Source organism: Leptinotarsa decemlineata, unplaced genomic scaffold (genome assembly GCF_025532065.1).
Source record: "Leptinotarsa decemlineata unplaced genomic scaffold, Ldec_3_MD MMD2_tig00000010_RagTag_RagTag, whole genome shotgun sequence".
NCBI lineage: Eukaryota > Metazoa > Arthropoda > Insecta > Coleoptera > Chrysomelidae > Leptinotarsa > Leptinotarsa decemlineata.
This window is the reverse complement of record NW_027412538.1, coordinates 817,135-832,527: the sequence shown is the minus strand read 5'-3', so window position 1 is coordinate 832,527 and position 15,393 is coordinate 817,135. Positions and strand designations below refer to the sequence as shown.

The window sequence follows — 15,393 nt, the reverse complement described above, 5'->3', positions numbered from 1 at the left end:
TAACCCTAATATACACATATATCCCAATTAAATCAACGGTGTATATATACAACATTAGACAAACACAAAAAAAATACAATGCAACAATAATATACGAAAATCACAATTTTAAAAATAGAATTAATAGAATTACAAGAATTGCTTTCAGTACGATATCTATTTCATCTTAATAAGTTCTTTCAATTGTTTTTTAAACAAATTCAACGATGATGATGTTTTAATGAAGGCTGGTAGTTTATTAAATTCTTGGAAACCTTTGAAAAATAAAGAGTTCATAGTACTGCGATAATTATTGTTTACGGACATGTTACATATCTTCATGTTAGTAATATCTTCTTTTGTTATTATTTTTTTTCTTTTTTCAATTGTTTGTATATTAGGATAAGTTTCCTATTCAGTAAAGATTCATTGTTTCATATGTTTTTTTTACCATCACATTCAATATTGAAAGTCTTTAGTTATGCAGAAAACTTGGTGGAATAATTTTTCTATATAAATTACTGCACAGCAACGTGGATGGTTTGGAGGTTTTATCTCTTATGAATTTTTATGTGCCTTATTGTAGAACTAGAAGCACAGAAACTTTTTACTGTCGATCAAGTTATCTATCTTTAGCATTTTCAATAATTTTAATTCAATTTCAAATTTGTGTGATATCAATTTTGATTTACTAGAATATATTGTTAAAACTGCATCAAACTGCATATACCATTATACAAAACAGGGAACCAAAAATACCCGAAATGGTACTCTGCCGATATTATTGCAAATATTCGTGATAAAGCTAACGCCTTGGAAAAGTATAAAAAGACCAAATCAATGTTCTATTTAAATCGCTTTAGAATCTTGCAGTCCACCATAAAAACACAAATCAAACAGTCCTATGAAATCTATTTAATAAATGTACAATCATCAATTCGCAATGATCCAAAATCTTTCTGGAATTTCATTAATTCAAAAAAAACAAAGTCAAGAATTCCTGGTAAAATGAACTATAACAATCAAGAACTAGAAAGCCCTCAAGATATAGTAAATGCGTTTTCAGAGTTCTTTAGCAGCGTGTATCTTCCTTACAATTCAAATCCAAGAGGTCGTTCGGAATCGGTAAATAATAGTCAAAATATCAACATCACAAACATTTCGGTTAATGAAGTGAGAGAAGCGATAAAAACCTCAAGAACAAAATGACTTCCGGTTTTGATTCCATACCATCTTTCATAGTGAAAGACTGTAGCCCAGTCTTAGCTTCTCCTCTCTGTTTCCTCTTTAACTTATCGTTAAATACAGCAACGTTTCCTGATGTTTGGAAACTTGCCAAAATTTGACCAATTTTAAAGAACGGGGATGTTTCAAACAACATATCAAACTACAGAGCAATTTCAATTATCTCAAACTTCGCGAAGGCGTTTGAAATTATCTTGTATAAGCACATTTACTTGTCAACACACAACCAAATAAGTGAATTTCAACATGGTTTCATGAACCACCACAGCACTGAATCAAATCTAGCACTGTTTTCCCACTACGTGTGCTCAACATTGGATAATCAAGGACAGGTGGACGTGATATACACAGATTTCTCAAAGGCCTTTGACAAAATTAATCATAGCATCTTACATTCGAAACTGGACCTTATTGGCCTTAGTAATAAGCTACTAGTTTTTTTTGAATCGTACCTTTTTAACCGTAACCAAATAGTTTGTTACATCGGATACAAATAAAACACAATAATTGTTAAGTCTGGCGTACCCCAAGGATCGAATTTGGGACCGCTGTTGTTTTTGATATTTATTAATGATTCAAGCACACAAATAAATTCTATGAAACTTTTTTTTTGCTGATGATCTGAAAATATTGAATTCTATCCAAAATGTGAATGATTGCATAACACTTCAGGAAGATATAGATAATGTGCAGGTTTGGTGTGAAATTAATAGCCTACATCTGAATATAGGTAAATGTAAAGTCATGTCATATACTAGAAAACATAGACATATTGAACATCCATACAATATTCAAGGTAGTTTGCTACCCTGTTGTGTGGAGACTAAGGATTTAGGTGTATTTTTTTACTTTAAAATGGCATTTGCCAATCACACAAACAAAAAAGTTTCCCAAGCCAATAAAATGTTAGGATTTATCACACGAAATTGTCAAAACTTCACAAACATAAACGCCTTGAATATATTATATTACTCATATGTCAGATCCAAGCTTGAATACTGCTCAATTATTTGGAGCCCCTACTATTTCTGTCATGAGTACTCAATTGAAAAAGTTCTAAGAAAATTTTTGAAATTCTTATACTTCAAAAACACTGGAATTTATCCAGCTAGGGGTTCTGACCACTATAGTCTCCTCAATCACTTTCAATTAATTTGTTTTAAAAAAAGTAGATGTGCTTCAATAACCTTTTTGCATAAACTACTGCACAGCCAAGTAGACTGCCATTTGCTCCTGTTAGAACTGAACTTTAGGGTGCCAAGACCTCAGTCATGGATGAATCTCACATTTTACTGCTCTGCAGCACGAACAAACAATATCGCATTCTCCAATTAAATACATGCGTGAAAACTACAACTCGATATGCAGCTTTTGCGATATTGATACTTGCTGGGCGAATCATATAAAAAAAGTTGCAATGGAAATCTTAAAGTGATATCAAAACTGATTTTTCTTTTTTGTGTTGTGAGAGAGTCAGTTATTATAATGACTCTTACCAAGTTGTTATGTTATATTCATATAGCATGTCAAGAATGAACATGATTTGTTAATTTATTTTATCTATTATCAGTACTGATGTATTTAATTATGTCCTGTAATTGGGTGTTACCTGTTGGGCAATAAATGATATTAATATTATTATTATCTCAGTTTTTCATGAATTTTTTTTTATTTCTGGTATAGCGTATTATGTGGGTATATATTCTTTTATGTGCTCCTTTTTTATTTTTTTATTATATTTTTTGTTCTTCATATTCTAAAATTGTAATTTTGTAGTTATGACCACCTATATTACCTATATAACATATTTAGTTAACCCTGTAAATGGTTTTCAACTGTTGAGTAATAAAGGCTATTATTATTATTATTATAAGCATTTTGGCCTTATATAATAACAGACTTCCGCCTGCTTTTTGTCAAACAGTCATTTTTGAAAAAAGAACTGTTGCGATATTATCTCTTAATTTCTAAAATTCTTATTTATGTTTTTTTTTTTCTTTTTTGTAACAGTTGAACAAATAATTTTCTGTCACGCTCTGTTAATGGTATGTTGTTTTTTCCTTTATAACAGGAGTTGGAATATGGGGCTAGCGTTGACTGGTGGGCTCTCGGTGTCCTGATGTATGAAATGATGGCGGGTCAGCCGCCTTTTGAAGCCGACAATGAAGACGACCTCTTCGAATCTATACTTCATGACGATGTGCTCTATCCAGTATGGCTGAGTAGGGAGGCTGTCAGTATATTGAAGGGTTTTATGACGAAGAATCCTAGCAAGAGATTGGGGTGTGTGGTTGCACATGGAACTGAGACTGCCATACAGGCTCATCCGTTTTTCAAAGATATGGACTGGGTTGCTCTGGAACAACGCAAAGTAAAGCCACCTTTCAGACCAAGAATTGTAAGTGTATTTTGGAATAAGCAAATTTTCTGAAAGATGAGATTTTAATGACTTTGGTAATCCAATGCATTTTTAATTTTTGTTTTATCTTTTGATGAGAAAAGGAGTTGTTGAAAATGGTCCAAAGCTGATTATAGTTTGAAGAGGGTCAATTCCTTCCTGACTATGTTCTCAATTAATTTGAAGACAGTTCTGATCGAGCCTTTTATAGTTTGCTCTACTGTGATGTCTTCCATACTTGAACTGAAGAAACAACAGTGTGTGACCAGAAATTATCGTCAAAGTTTGTTTACAGGTCAAAAGAAATAAATTCATCAGCGACTATATTAAGTTCGATTCAAATCCGTCAAAATTTATATTGAAATTGTAAACCCAAATGTTTACAGACATTGTATTTGGGGTCCAAGTACTCACAGAAGTTATATTTTTATTATATAGATCCAATATTCCATATGGAATTAATAATACAAATAATTTATTTCCCAAGAGACAAAATATTGAATTGGAATAGTCAAGTCTAGAAAAAAAAACATACAAGATAGATTTAACAATATCACATTCAGAGCTTTTGAATACAAAGACTCGCCGTTAAAAATATATAAAAACATATAAAAATGTTATACATTTGAAAAACATCTTGTAGCAAGTAATTTTTGGAGTTGCTTTTTGAAAGTCAATAATGAAGAACAGTTTTTCAATTCATTTGGTAATTTATTAAATGCACGTTAGCCATTATTAGCAGGAGAATAAAAATGTACTCTATTTTTACAAATTGGTATATGGAAGTAATTTTGAGAACGAGTATTTAGTTGGTGTATATCAGAATTCTTCACAAAACTATATCTATTCTTGAAAATATAGAGACACAATTCAAAAATATATAACGATGGAAGTGTTAAGATTTCATAGTTGCTGAAAAAACTTTTAGCTCTCTCGGTATTAGGCACATTCATGATGCACCTGATGATTTTTTTTTGTGCAATGAAAACTTCCTGAGACATGGTTGACCATCCCCAGAAACAAACACCATACGAGTCTCCACTTGCCCGTAATATACCATCAGCAATTGAGAATGTGTAAGTAACGTTCTCAATTTTTCAGAAGATAACACTGCGAATGAAGCGCTGATATCAAACTCGAACAATGTACTTTCCAATCGAGATGTTCATCAATGCACATTCCTATGCACTTTATTTTTGACAGATTTGGAAACTGGTTTATCATTTACAGTGAGATCGGGTTGACAATAGTCACTGACAACTGGTCAAGTTATATTTTTTATTTGACAATCAACTGACTTTTTATCAAAATCCAACAAACAAAGGGATTAAATGAAATGAAGAATCAACTAAACACAAAAATTATAATATTCTTCTTCAGCAACAGAAGTCTCCAGTAAGAATACTGTTTGACTTGGAAGGAAGTTCAATGAGCAATAATTCAAGTGGAAAAAGGAAGAGTCGCTTTCCAATTCTTATAACCAATGGCAACTGCTTCAGGTGTTTTTATGAAGAGAACTATAAAGAGAATGAATGAACTGAAAATTTCCATCAAAGAAACTTCAAAAAAAATTCATAAACCAATCATAAAGTAAGCTTACAAAGTAATTTTCAATTCTGAAATTCAAGCTCAGTATCGGTAACGTCAATATTTAACACTATGTCACTGATGTCAAACTTGTTTTGCAACCAAAACTTCCCCCTTCTTCCCCTTGTCATCTACCCCCTCTATTTTGTACTCGTAACTATATAGTAACCCTGACACTTGAAAAAAATCTTAATTTTCAGAAAAGCAGAAAAGATGTGACAAATTTCGATGCAGAATTTACCAGAGAAGAACCTGTTTTGACACCTGTTAGCAACCAGGTTCTCCAGTCAATCAACCAGGACGAATTCCGAGGTTTCTCAATAATGAATCCAGATTTCAATCCAGCACGTTTTTCAGCAGAGTAAGGATTTTCCAACCAGCAATATACAACATGAAACACCTTCACGTTTCTTTCATTTTCAATCTATTCGTGGGTAAAAATTTTGTAAAAAAAAATTATTAATATTTAAATTGGTTTTGTTCACCTCACCTAAGGTGTATTAATTTGTTACAATAGAAGAGTTAGGTTCTTTGATTCTATCATACAGGTTTATGTTGATGAATTTTCCCGTAATTACATAATTGAATTGCATGATTAAAATCGCAGCTTTAGTTGTGAATATGTTATTTGGTTTTGTATATAGAACTTTAGCTGAGTTGCTTCATTCAGTAAGGTTTTGAATGTTGTTGACAAAAACAAATAAATCAAACAATGAATGAAAAGCACTACTGAAATAATCTTGCAACCCATTTGTGGTAATTATGGATTGGATTATCCCTGTGCAAAAACAACTTGCATTTTTTGCTTCTATTCTGATGAGGTTATAAGGAGTTTCAGAGAATCTGCTCTTTACTAAGAATTGTATTTTTATTATTTCCAATGGAACTTGACTTTTTTCATTGTTTTTAATTAAACTGTTTTTTTTATTAGTACAGTAAATTCTCAGTTATCCGAAGTAAAGGGGTGACTGCCATTTCGTATGCCGAATGTTATACCTAACTCGTTAACATCCACAAATAACCTACTAAAAGAGAAGGAGAAATGAATCACAAACGATTTATGATGGTATACTCGTTTTTTTTTTTTGAATGGTGTATGTTAATCAAAACAATTTATTGTATTATAAAACTCATGTATGAATTACAAAACTCTGTGATTTCTGAGAAATATAAAAAAGGTTTTGCTGTTTTGTATTCAAGAAGTACTCTTGCACTTGTGTGTTGAATCATATTATAGAACCGTTTTGGTTAATTGAGGTTTTGCTGTACATGCTTTAATTTTGCTTGAAGTACATTGCATCACTTTTTTGTTAATATTTTCATTTTATCCATTAGATACTTTCTGTGTCTCAACCACTCTGAGACTAAAGAGGTCAGTTGTTTCTCGAGCATAATTTTCTTGTATTTGCAGAAACCAATGAATTGTCTGGAGGAATTTGAATAACGGGCATCTTTTCTGGGTTTACAAATTTCCACAGATCTATTATTTTAATGAGTCTCGTTTATTAAATTTTTAGATGACCGAGTGAACAGTGAAGGAACATTCTAAGAATGGATACTACTAATACATACTGTCTAAAAGGGCAGTCTCATAAAAATGATGAAACATAAATTGGATAAACAGGGATAAATTGTAATAATTGGATAAACAGAATTTGGATACTTCCTAAAAAGAAATACTTAACCTTTGGACTCCCTACAAATTTCCAAAACCTTTCACCAAAGAAAGGAACTTTCTTACATGACTTATGCTTTTTTCAATATTTATTAGTTGACAATAGTTCAATACTGTCTTGATTTTCTAGTTTATCCTGAAAAGGTATCAAATACAGTAATTCCTCCTAAATAATTCATATGGTGTTCCTACATTCTTTAACATTTTTTGGTCGATATTCTCTCTTTACTACTCATTAACTTCAATTATATTAGCATTCAAATAATAATTCGTAACTAGATTGCTAGATTTGAAGAGTTATAATAAATAAGTATAATATAATAAACATGTTCAGGGAGTCGACCAAAAAGTGTCATCTTCATGCTTAAGGTAGTGCCTTTGAAGGAATTTTAAATATTTTTGACCAGTCTTAGATTTATGCCTTATACGTTGATAATATTTTAGATCTTATTATGAAGATCTCATAAATAACTTTTATGAGATATATTTGTGAACTCTGACGGTTTTTATGTTTTATTTTCTTGCTGTGATTTCTGGATGTCCTACAATGTTAAGAACAGAAAAATGTAGATTATTGAAATAATGATTACTCTAGTCATGAAGGGCCTATGGCCTGGGCCTATATATAAAGATTGTAACGAGTGGGTTGCATTAGTCATTCATTTCAAAACACATTAAAAGAATCCTAGAAAAAAAGTAGTTTAAATTTTCCAATTGATCTTTAATTGAAAACAGATTTTGACTTTTTTTTTCTAACTGAAATATTTTTTCCAGGATTCAGCTTGCTGTACACTTGTAAACAATACATCTAGACTGTACTTGCCCTTGAGTATGGGTGGATTTCAGGTACAAAACATTGCGAATTCAACTGATTACAAAGTTCAGAATAATTTTCAGTTAAAATATCAAGTATTGTCATAAATATGTAGAAAGTGAAAAAATTAATCTTTTCTTCGCCCATCGGGCTCAGTGTAGTATAGAGGGAATTGTTGAATTTGCCTTGAATTTTTGTGCAAAATCCATTCCCTAAAGCACGTTGAACTCATGTTTTTCTAGTTACATTGTTGTGATACTATGGAAATATGCAATTAGGTGACATGTTTTTAGGAATTGTGCATAAAAATTTACAAAGCCTTTATAAGTTGTTAAATTTTACCAAAGATTTTATTTGTTATTTTTAATTCATATATATATATATATATATATATATATATATATATATATATATATATATATATATATATATATATATGTCATATAGTTTATGTAATTGTGAATAATTTGTGAGATGTGTTCAAAGATATAAAAATTGTTATAATTTGGAGCAAACCTAAAAGGTTAGTTGCATGTATTCATTTTTGAAATAGTATATTCGAACAGAATGTGTGATATTTTAAATGATTTATTTATACCAACTTCCAAAAAAAATATATGAATAGGACTTAAATAAAATTTACAATAATGTAGGTCTTAGAGCATATTTCACAAATTTTGATTATGTGGTTGTACTGACAGTGAAAATATTTTTAAGATTTTTTTTGTGAATTTTACTACACATTTTTATTTATATTGAACTTTTGTGTAAAACTGCTTGATTGGAACCACATAGAAAACAGTAAGATACATTTCGAAGAAATGTATATATTGTTGAAAATAATTATGTAATGTTTTAGATATTCATTAATGTGAGCTTAGAGTAGGGAATATTAAGTGAAAAGAAATAAATGCTATCATTAGTAAATGTTTAGATCTCTGTATCACAGGTTTGTGTTAGCACTAAGCTGTTAAAAATTTGAGAAATTGTCAGAGATATGGTCTTTACCATCACCTCAGCATTCAATTTAAGATAATTTTCAGTATGGTTGGTGATTTGCTTATGTACTTATGTAGGTTTAGTAGAAGTTTTCAATATATTCCATTACAATATTTGGTTAGAAGTGGAAAAACTTTTTCAGTTGACTGTGAAGAGTTTAAGATCAAATTTTATTAATTCTCATCTGTAATTGAAAGGGTATATTTGGAAAAATGAAGCCATTTTGATTTTAAGTTAACAGCTACGGAGTCGAAAACTTGAGCATTCACCTAAAATATATATAATGAAGATTATTTATTTTGCTTCTACTATACCTCTTCCATTAAGTTATTAATAATTCAAAAAAATTAAATTCTTGAAACAAGCTTACAGTTTTGTGCCAAACAATATCCATTTCTAGCTGTTTGCACTCATTTCGTAACACCTATCAACCATGTTATTGTTTATCATATTAGTAGTAGTGATGTGTTGTACATGGTGTACCTATTTCTCTGATGGTGTACTAAAATATAAAAAATAAACAATTTATTGTATATTTTATCTCTTTCAACCTATTATTATCCAATGGGGGTTTTTTTAATTCGAGGGTCATCTCTTAATGCATACACACTATAAACAGTCCAAGACTAAGTAGCCTTCATCCAGTTCTACAATGATTAAAACACTAAACTTGTTTAACCTCCATGCAACGAGACACAAAATATTCAATCAATCAACATTATTACAGAATTACAACTAAAATCTATAAAAACAAAGTTATGCACTTACATATACCGGGTGATTCTCTACGGTGACTCACCCCTATAACTGTTTTATTATTGGAGATAGAAAAATTAAATTTGGGGGTTGTGTATTATAGTTCAATTTACATTTTTTGACATATTTACTTGCTTTGCTGTACTTCCGGTTTGACCGGAAATGACCCCAACTTTCGATTTTTAAATGAGACATCCTATATATTTTTACTCATTTCGATCGAGAATGACACTTCTAAATCCAACAATACTTCACTTGTCAATATTTGACAAAATCATTTTTATTCCGATTTTTATTTTTTGATCTAGAATGCCATGGATCGTGTAAATCGCTTCATTCTTGATGAAGTAACATGGGTAAACTATGACTTTGAGACTTACGACTTCACAGTCGTTTTAAGAATTATTTCAGTCGCAAATATGAATTTCTCCAGTTAACTTGATTTTTTCAAATGGAAAGGGGGTTTCTCGTCGGCTTTTTAAAAGATCATTTTCTTACGAATAATTTGATGCCACACACTTTCACTTTATTTTCTCTATTTTTCTGAAAAATTGCAAGAAAGTCGCAAATTAGTCCATTAAGGTTATACATTTTCAAAATGGCCCCCTCCTTGATCATGGCAAAGTTCAACTTTTTCAATTGTTGCGCGCATCACATTGATTTATTGATTGATTATGATTAGCTGTTCCTCAGTGATGTTCTGGAATGCCACCCTTACTTCATGCTCTAGTTCTTCACGAGTAGCTGATGTTGTATTGTAAACCTGATTTTTAATTGTTCCCCCAAAAAAAATTGGCGAAGTAAGATCTGGTGATCTAGAATATAAAAAAGAAAATGCATTTATGAAAAGGCGTTTCTAAACGGGCAACATTTTTACTGTAATACGTTGCAGCAATATTCGCAACTATAGCCCAGCCATCATGACAACAGGATATGGTCCGGCAATATATATTTGGGCAATATTTACCTGCAACAGTGTGGCGCATGTAATCAAAACTAGTTTGTTTCGTAGACGAGCTACATAACCGGGCAACAATGGCTGACTACGAAATGTTTCTTTTCGCGGCGGCTTATATTGTTTTAAAAGAAGACGAAAAGTTAAAGAAAAAAAAAGAGAAGATTGTGGATTCGACCTTACTTCAATAGGCGTGAAACTTTAGATAACTTGAGTGTAGAAATAAGTCTTGATAATAAGTTATTTAAAAACTTTTCAAGAATGTCAAAGAGTGACTATAAGTTTCTTTTGAACAAAATTGGACCAAAAATAAAAATAAATTATGAGAAAAGCAATACCTGTTACCACAAGATTGGCGACTGGTGATTCATATAAAAGCTTAATGTATTTGTTCAGAGTGTCACATTCGTCGATTTCTGTTATTGTTCCAGAAGTTTGTGCAGCCTTAATAGAAGGATTAAAAGAATACATGAAGGTAAGTTAACATTGATTTATTAAGTAATAATAATAGTAATTAAGCAGTAATAATAATATAGTAAGTGATAGTAAGAAGTACAAAGAATCACTCATCACATTAATATTACTGGAGTTTTTTCCCAACACCAAATCGCTATTTTTAACACCTCGACATGTGTTTCCATCACCAAGTGATCATCTTTAAGAGGAAGATGATCACTTGGTGATCGAAACACGTGTCGAGGTGTTAAAAATAGCGATTTGGTGTTGGGAAAAAACTCCAGTAATATTCATTACTACACCAAAGGTTCCAAACAGTGCATCATAAAAACATATCACATTGGTGGATAGTAGCTGACACAAGTGTCTCATAAGCAGAATTTGTAGTAAATGCCGTCAGACCTGAAGATGCATAGTGTTCATACTGAGGACTGATAATGGGTTGGAAAGTATTTTGCGTTGCCTGGGAGTTTGAATGGGATATGTCTAAATATTGGCTTCGTGAAGTGCTAGCTCCGCTCCTGCTATCGTTGTTAGGACTCTGTAACGGTGTACTGGTAGACGAACATTGTTTTCTATACATTCCCATGTCACAGTCAAACAGAATTTCCATTATTTTTAGTTCTGCCTGAGCACAGGTGTGAGCATCATATTTGCTTAACTTATTTGCTATATGCTCTCCAAAACCACTATATTCATTTCTCCTTTTTTCACCAGCATCACGTATAATCTGTTGAGCCCTTCCTAACATTGGATCTGCAGTCTTAGTGCTCTTAGAGACACGTGCTTTTGTAGTGGGATGTGAGGATAGCAGAGAGTCCGATGTTTCTAAATCAACATATTCTTCTTGGTCAGCACTGTTGTCAGTGTCTGGGATTTCAGTCACCTGAAAATGCAAGAAATGCTAAATAATATAAAGAAAAAAATATCTAATTAAATTTCTTCATTTGATACAGAATTTAGATGAAATGACCTACTCAGTGCTGAAAACTAAGTTAGAAAAAAATAATTAAAAAGTTGCAGCAGGTTGATTTTTACTCAAAAAATTAGGTTCCTGAATTGGCGCAAAGTTTGATTAATTTTTTTTTAGATGCCCTCAAAAGTGACAGAGTGAAAACAAGTCGCAAAAGATTTCGAGGATCTTTGGAATTTTCCTCACTGTTTGGGTGCAATGGATGGCAAGCATATTGCAATTACTTGTCCACTGAACGTGGTTGTTAATATTTTAATTATAAACAGTATTTTAGCATAGTGCTATTTGCTGTAACAGATGCACATTACAATTTTTGGTATGTACATGCTGGAGTTCAAGGAAGAATATCCGATGGGGGAGTTTTTAGGCATACAACTTTTGGGAAAGTACTGCTAAGCCAAAATCTTAACATACCGCCTCCTGAATCCCTCCCTGGTCGAGTAATGTTAACACCATACGTTTTCCTGACAGATGATGCATTTCCTTTAACCGATAATATTTATAAGCCCTATACTATAGATTTGAACATAGGGTCTCCTAAACGTGTATGTAACTACAGGATATCCAGGGCACGCCGAATTGTGGAAAACTTTTTTGGTATCTTGGCTTCAGTTTTCCATATATTACACACAACTAATAATGTTGACTTAAAACATGTACAAAGTATAGTTCTAGCTTGTGCATATTTGCATAATTTTCTGCGACGAAACACAACAGCACAAGCTCTGTATTCACCACCTGGGTGCTTTGATCGTGAAGACATAGACGTTGGAACAGTAACACCAGGTTCGTGGAGATTGGATGAACAATATTTAGCAGATTTAAGAAAACTGGGGAGAAATGCAACCACAAGAGCAAAAGCAATGAGAGACGAGTTTATGAATTCTTTTATGACAGAGCAGGGTCGAGTGGCATGGCAAGATAAATATTTAGCACAAAGAACTTGATATCACTTTACTATATAAAAATATCCACCTGACAAAAAATACATCAGCTCTTTTACATCCTATTTTTGTAGTACGTTAATATGTCTGTTTACGTTTTCAATAATTACGTTTACGAAAAGTCCATTTTAGAACAAAACATGAATCCAGTTATCTTTTTATTTGAAAAGGAGGGAAATATTTTTTGCTTCGTGGGTACCTACCTTATCTGTCATTAATACAATAATAAAGATACTCACCTGTGTTGCATTTTCACTGTCCAATCCGGTGTTCGGGCTATCTTGAGTAAGAATAAACGATATCGCATCGAAAGCAAACCATTTCACTACTTTACCGCCGGCACTACCTCTTTCAATCTTTTTTTTCTCCTCATTCTTTGCGTAAGTTCTCAAGCTTCTGAATTTTTTGTAAGTCTCATCACTGGTTATACCAAATTGTTCGGAAATAACAGCCCATCCAGCTTTTTTTTATAGTATTTATATCTTTATACATATATTCTGGTTTCCACATTCCACAACTCAGGGTGTAAATGTACCTCATTGATAAAATCAATAATATTTTCATTAGACCACGTATTAGTCATTTTATTAATTAATATAACCTCCGAAATACCACCAAAACTACCTAAACAAGCCAAAACAAAGTAACATTGCAGAGTATTTTCGTTCGCCAAGCGATCGTCCGGCAACTTCGCTGAAACACATATAAATACATGCGGCAATACCAAACATATGTAGCTATATGGCCGGGCCATACTAAACATATTACGCAAGCTTGAAGAAGCTATTGTATAGCGAAACCAGTGTCGGGGTTTTTGTAAAACCCTTATAGTGAAAATCATAGAATACTCTATTTATAAGTTTTTTTTTTATCAACAATTGACAATATTCGGTAAGGATGAAGTGGTGGCCCGTTTCCATAATTCCTTATTGGCAACCATGATTTCTGAATCAACTGTCAATATCTTTTCATATTATCACAATATTTAACCCACATTATTCATTGGCAACTGTCAAAGAACAAAAATAAACACTTAGTAATAACAATTCAGAAGTATTTTATTCAAAATGGAGTCAAATATAGCTAAAATTATTGTGACAGTTATGACAACCATGAATTATGTCATAACTGCCACTGTCATTTCACGCTGTCACAATAATTTTGCCTATATATGACTCCATTTTGAATAAAATACTTTTGAAATGTTATTGCGTAGTGTTTATTTAATTCTGAAGAGCATTGTAGCATTTTGTCATATGTCAACTATATGAATAGGTTGCATTAAAATCCATTTAAGTGAGGCCACGTTTGGCTTTATAAACGACATCCGTTACCAACTAGTCGAATATCCCTAGTTGTTGAGGCCACTAGCAGATTGAGGTATTTTTTGGTTTGTCATATGGGAAAACTGATTTGATAAAAAATAGCCCTTTTTTACGTGTCTACGGCTTAGGTCATCAACCTAGTGACCTGGGTAGGCAATGTTAATATCCTCTTGAGCCATCTGCAAAAATCTGAAAAAAAAAGTGTGAAATCTAATTTTTTGTCTACCATGCCGGTTACCTATCCATTGTTTTCTGGTTGTTCTAGCAGTAAATAATATTTTTTTAAATTATCACTAAAATATTCTATAAAAACCAATGACAAAAATCTCAAAACAAAACACTCAGACTCCAGTTGTCAATTGTCAAGTCAATGCAAATGACTAGTTCTTCTTCTTATTTTTTTAGGTCATAATGTTTTGTGACTTCTGAGTTCTTAAAATTACATATGTTTTGATATTTCTCATTACTTTTGATCATATGTTTGATTTGACTGATAAATAATTCAAAAAGATCTAGTTAAAAAGTACTGTATTTTGTTATAAAGTACTGACGTATTATGAATTCTTGAAAAGTACTGCTTTTAGTACTAAAGTACTGAAAATCCCAACAAATATCAGATTCAAGGAAACTGTGACACCTCCCATCCACAGAACAACAATTTTCAGATCGTTTTCTTATTAAGTATCACGAATTTATAATTCACTTTCGTAAAAATTCAAGTTACTGAATATATTTGCTTTACAAAAACAAATGAAACCATATCTTCTGAGTAAACAAATGTCTGAATAGACATTGGAAACTGATAGGCTATGACTTATAAGATTTACTGTGAATAAATTTTTTTTTTTCATAAGTCATAAGGCTATGACTTATATGATTTACTGTGAATAAATTAGTTTTTTCTCAATTTATAGCTTGTATTTATAAGCTGTATTGGTGTAACTATGTGATTGTTTAGTTTTAAATAGAATTAATGTTAATTAGTGCGATTCAAAATAAAATGTATTAGTTATCTCCCTCGCTTGAGAATGATAACAGAGGTCAATGTTCTTTTTACAAAATACATTGGTCACCTGATCTTCGGCGTTTTCTCGTAATTACCATATAATAAGTTGAGTATTAATGTAATTTTTAGAAAAACTTAACTAATTATGAAAAATAAAAACCTATTATTATTATTATTAAGTGTCATATACACAGTTGTCCCAATTGTACAGGAAGCCAGAACATTTCATTTCCCGGGCAAAAGTCTTGAATGATTTTTTTTCTCGAAAATACCTAATATGC

General features: G+C 31.6%; 2 protein-coding genes across 2 annotated transcripts in view; one reads left to right on the top strand and one right to left on the bottom strand.

Moving 5' to 3' along the window:
- The window catches only part of Pkc98E (Protein kinase C), a 46,202-nt gene extending 36,972 nt beyond the window's left edge, over positions 1-9,230 (top strand). The window contains exons 9-10 of the mRNA XM_074171198.1: positions 3,296-3,622; positions 5,410-9,230. Coding sequence (XP_074027299.1) covers positions 3,296-3,622; positions 5,410-5,574 — 492 coding nt within the window. The 3' untranslated portion in view covers positions 5,575-9,230. The remainder of the gene's footprint in view (positions 1-3,295; positions 3,623-5,409) is intronic.
- A 1,692-nt stretch (positions 9,231-10,922) lies between these two features.
- LOC141480780 (uncharacterized) lies at positions 10,923-13,246 on the bottom strand. Its single transcript, XM_074171191.1, has 2 exons — positions 13,021-13,246; positions 10,923-11,750 (listed from the first exon to the last, which is right to left on the bottom strand). Exon 2 carries the CDS (start codon positions 11,613-11,615, stop codon positions 11,187-11,189), a length of 429 nt encoding a protein of 142 aa, XP_074027292.1. The 5' UTR covers positions 11,616-11,750; positions 13,021-13,246; the 3' UTR covers positions 10,923-11,186.
- Positions 13,247-15,393: the final 2,147 nt, after the last annotated feature.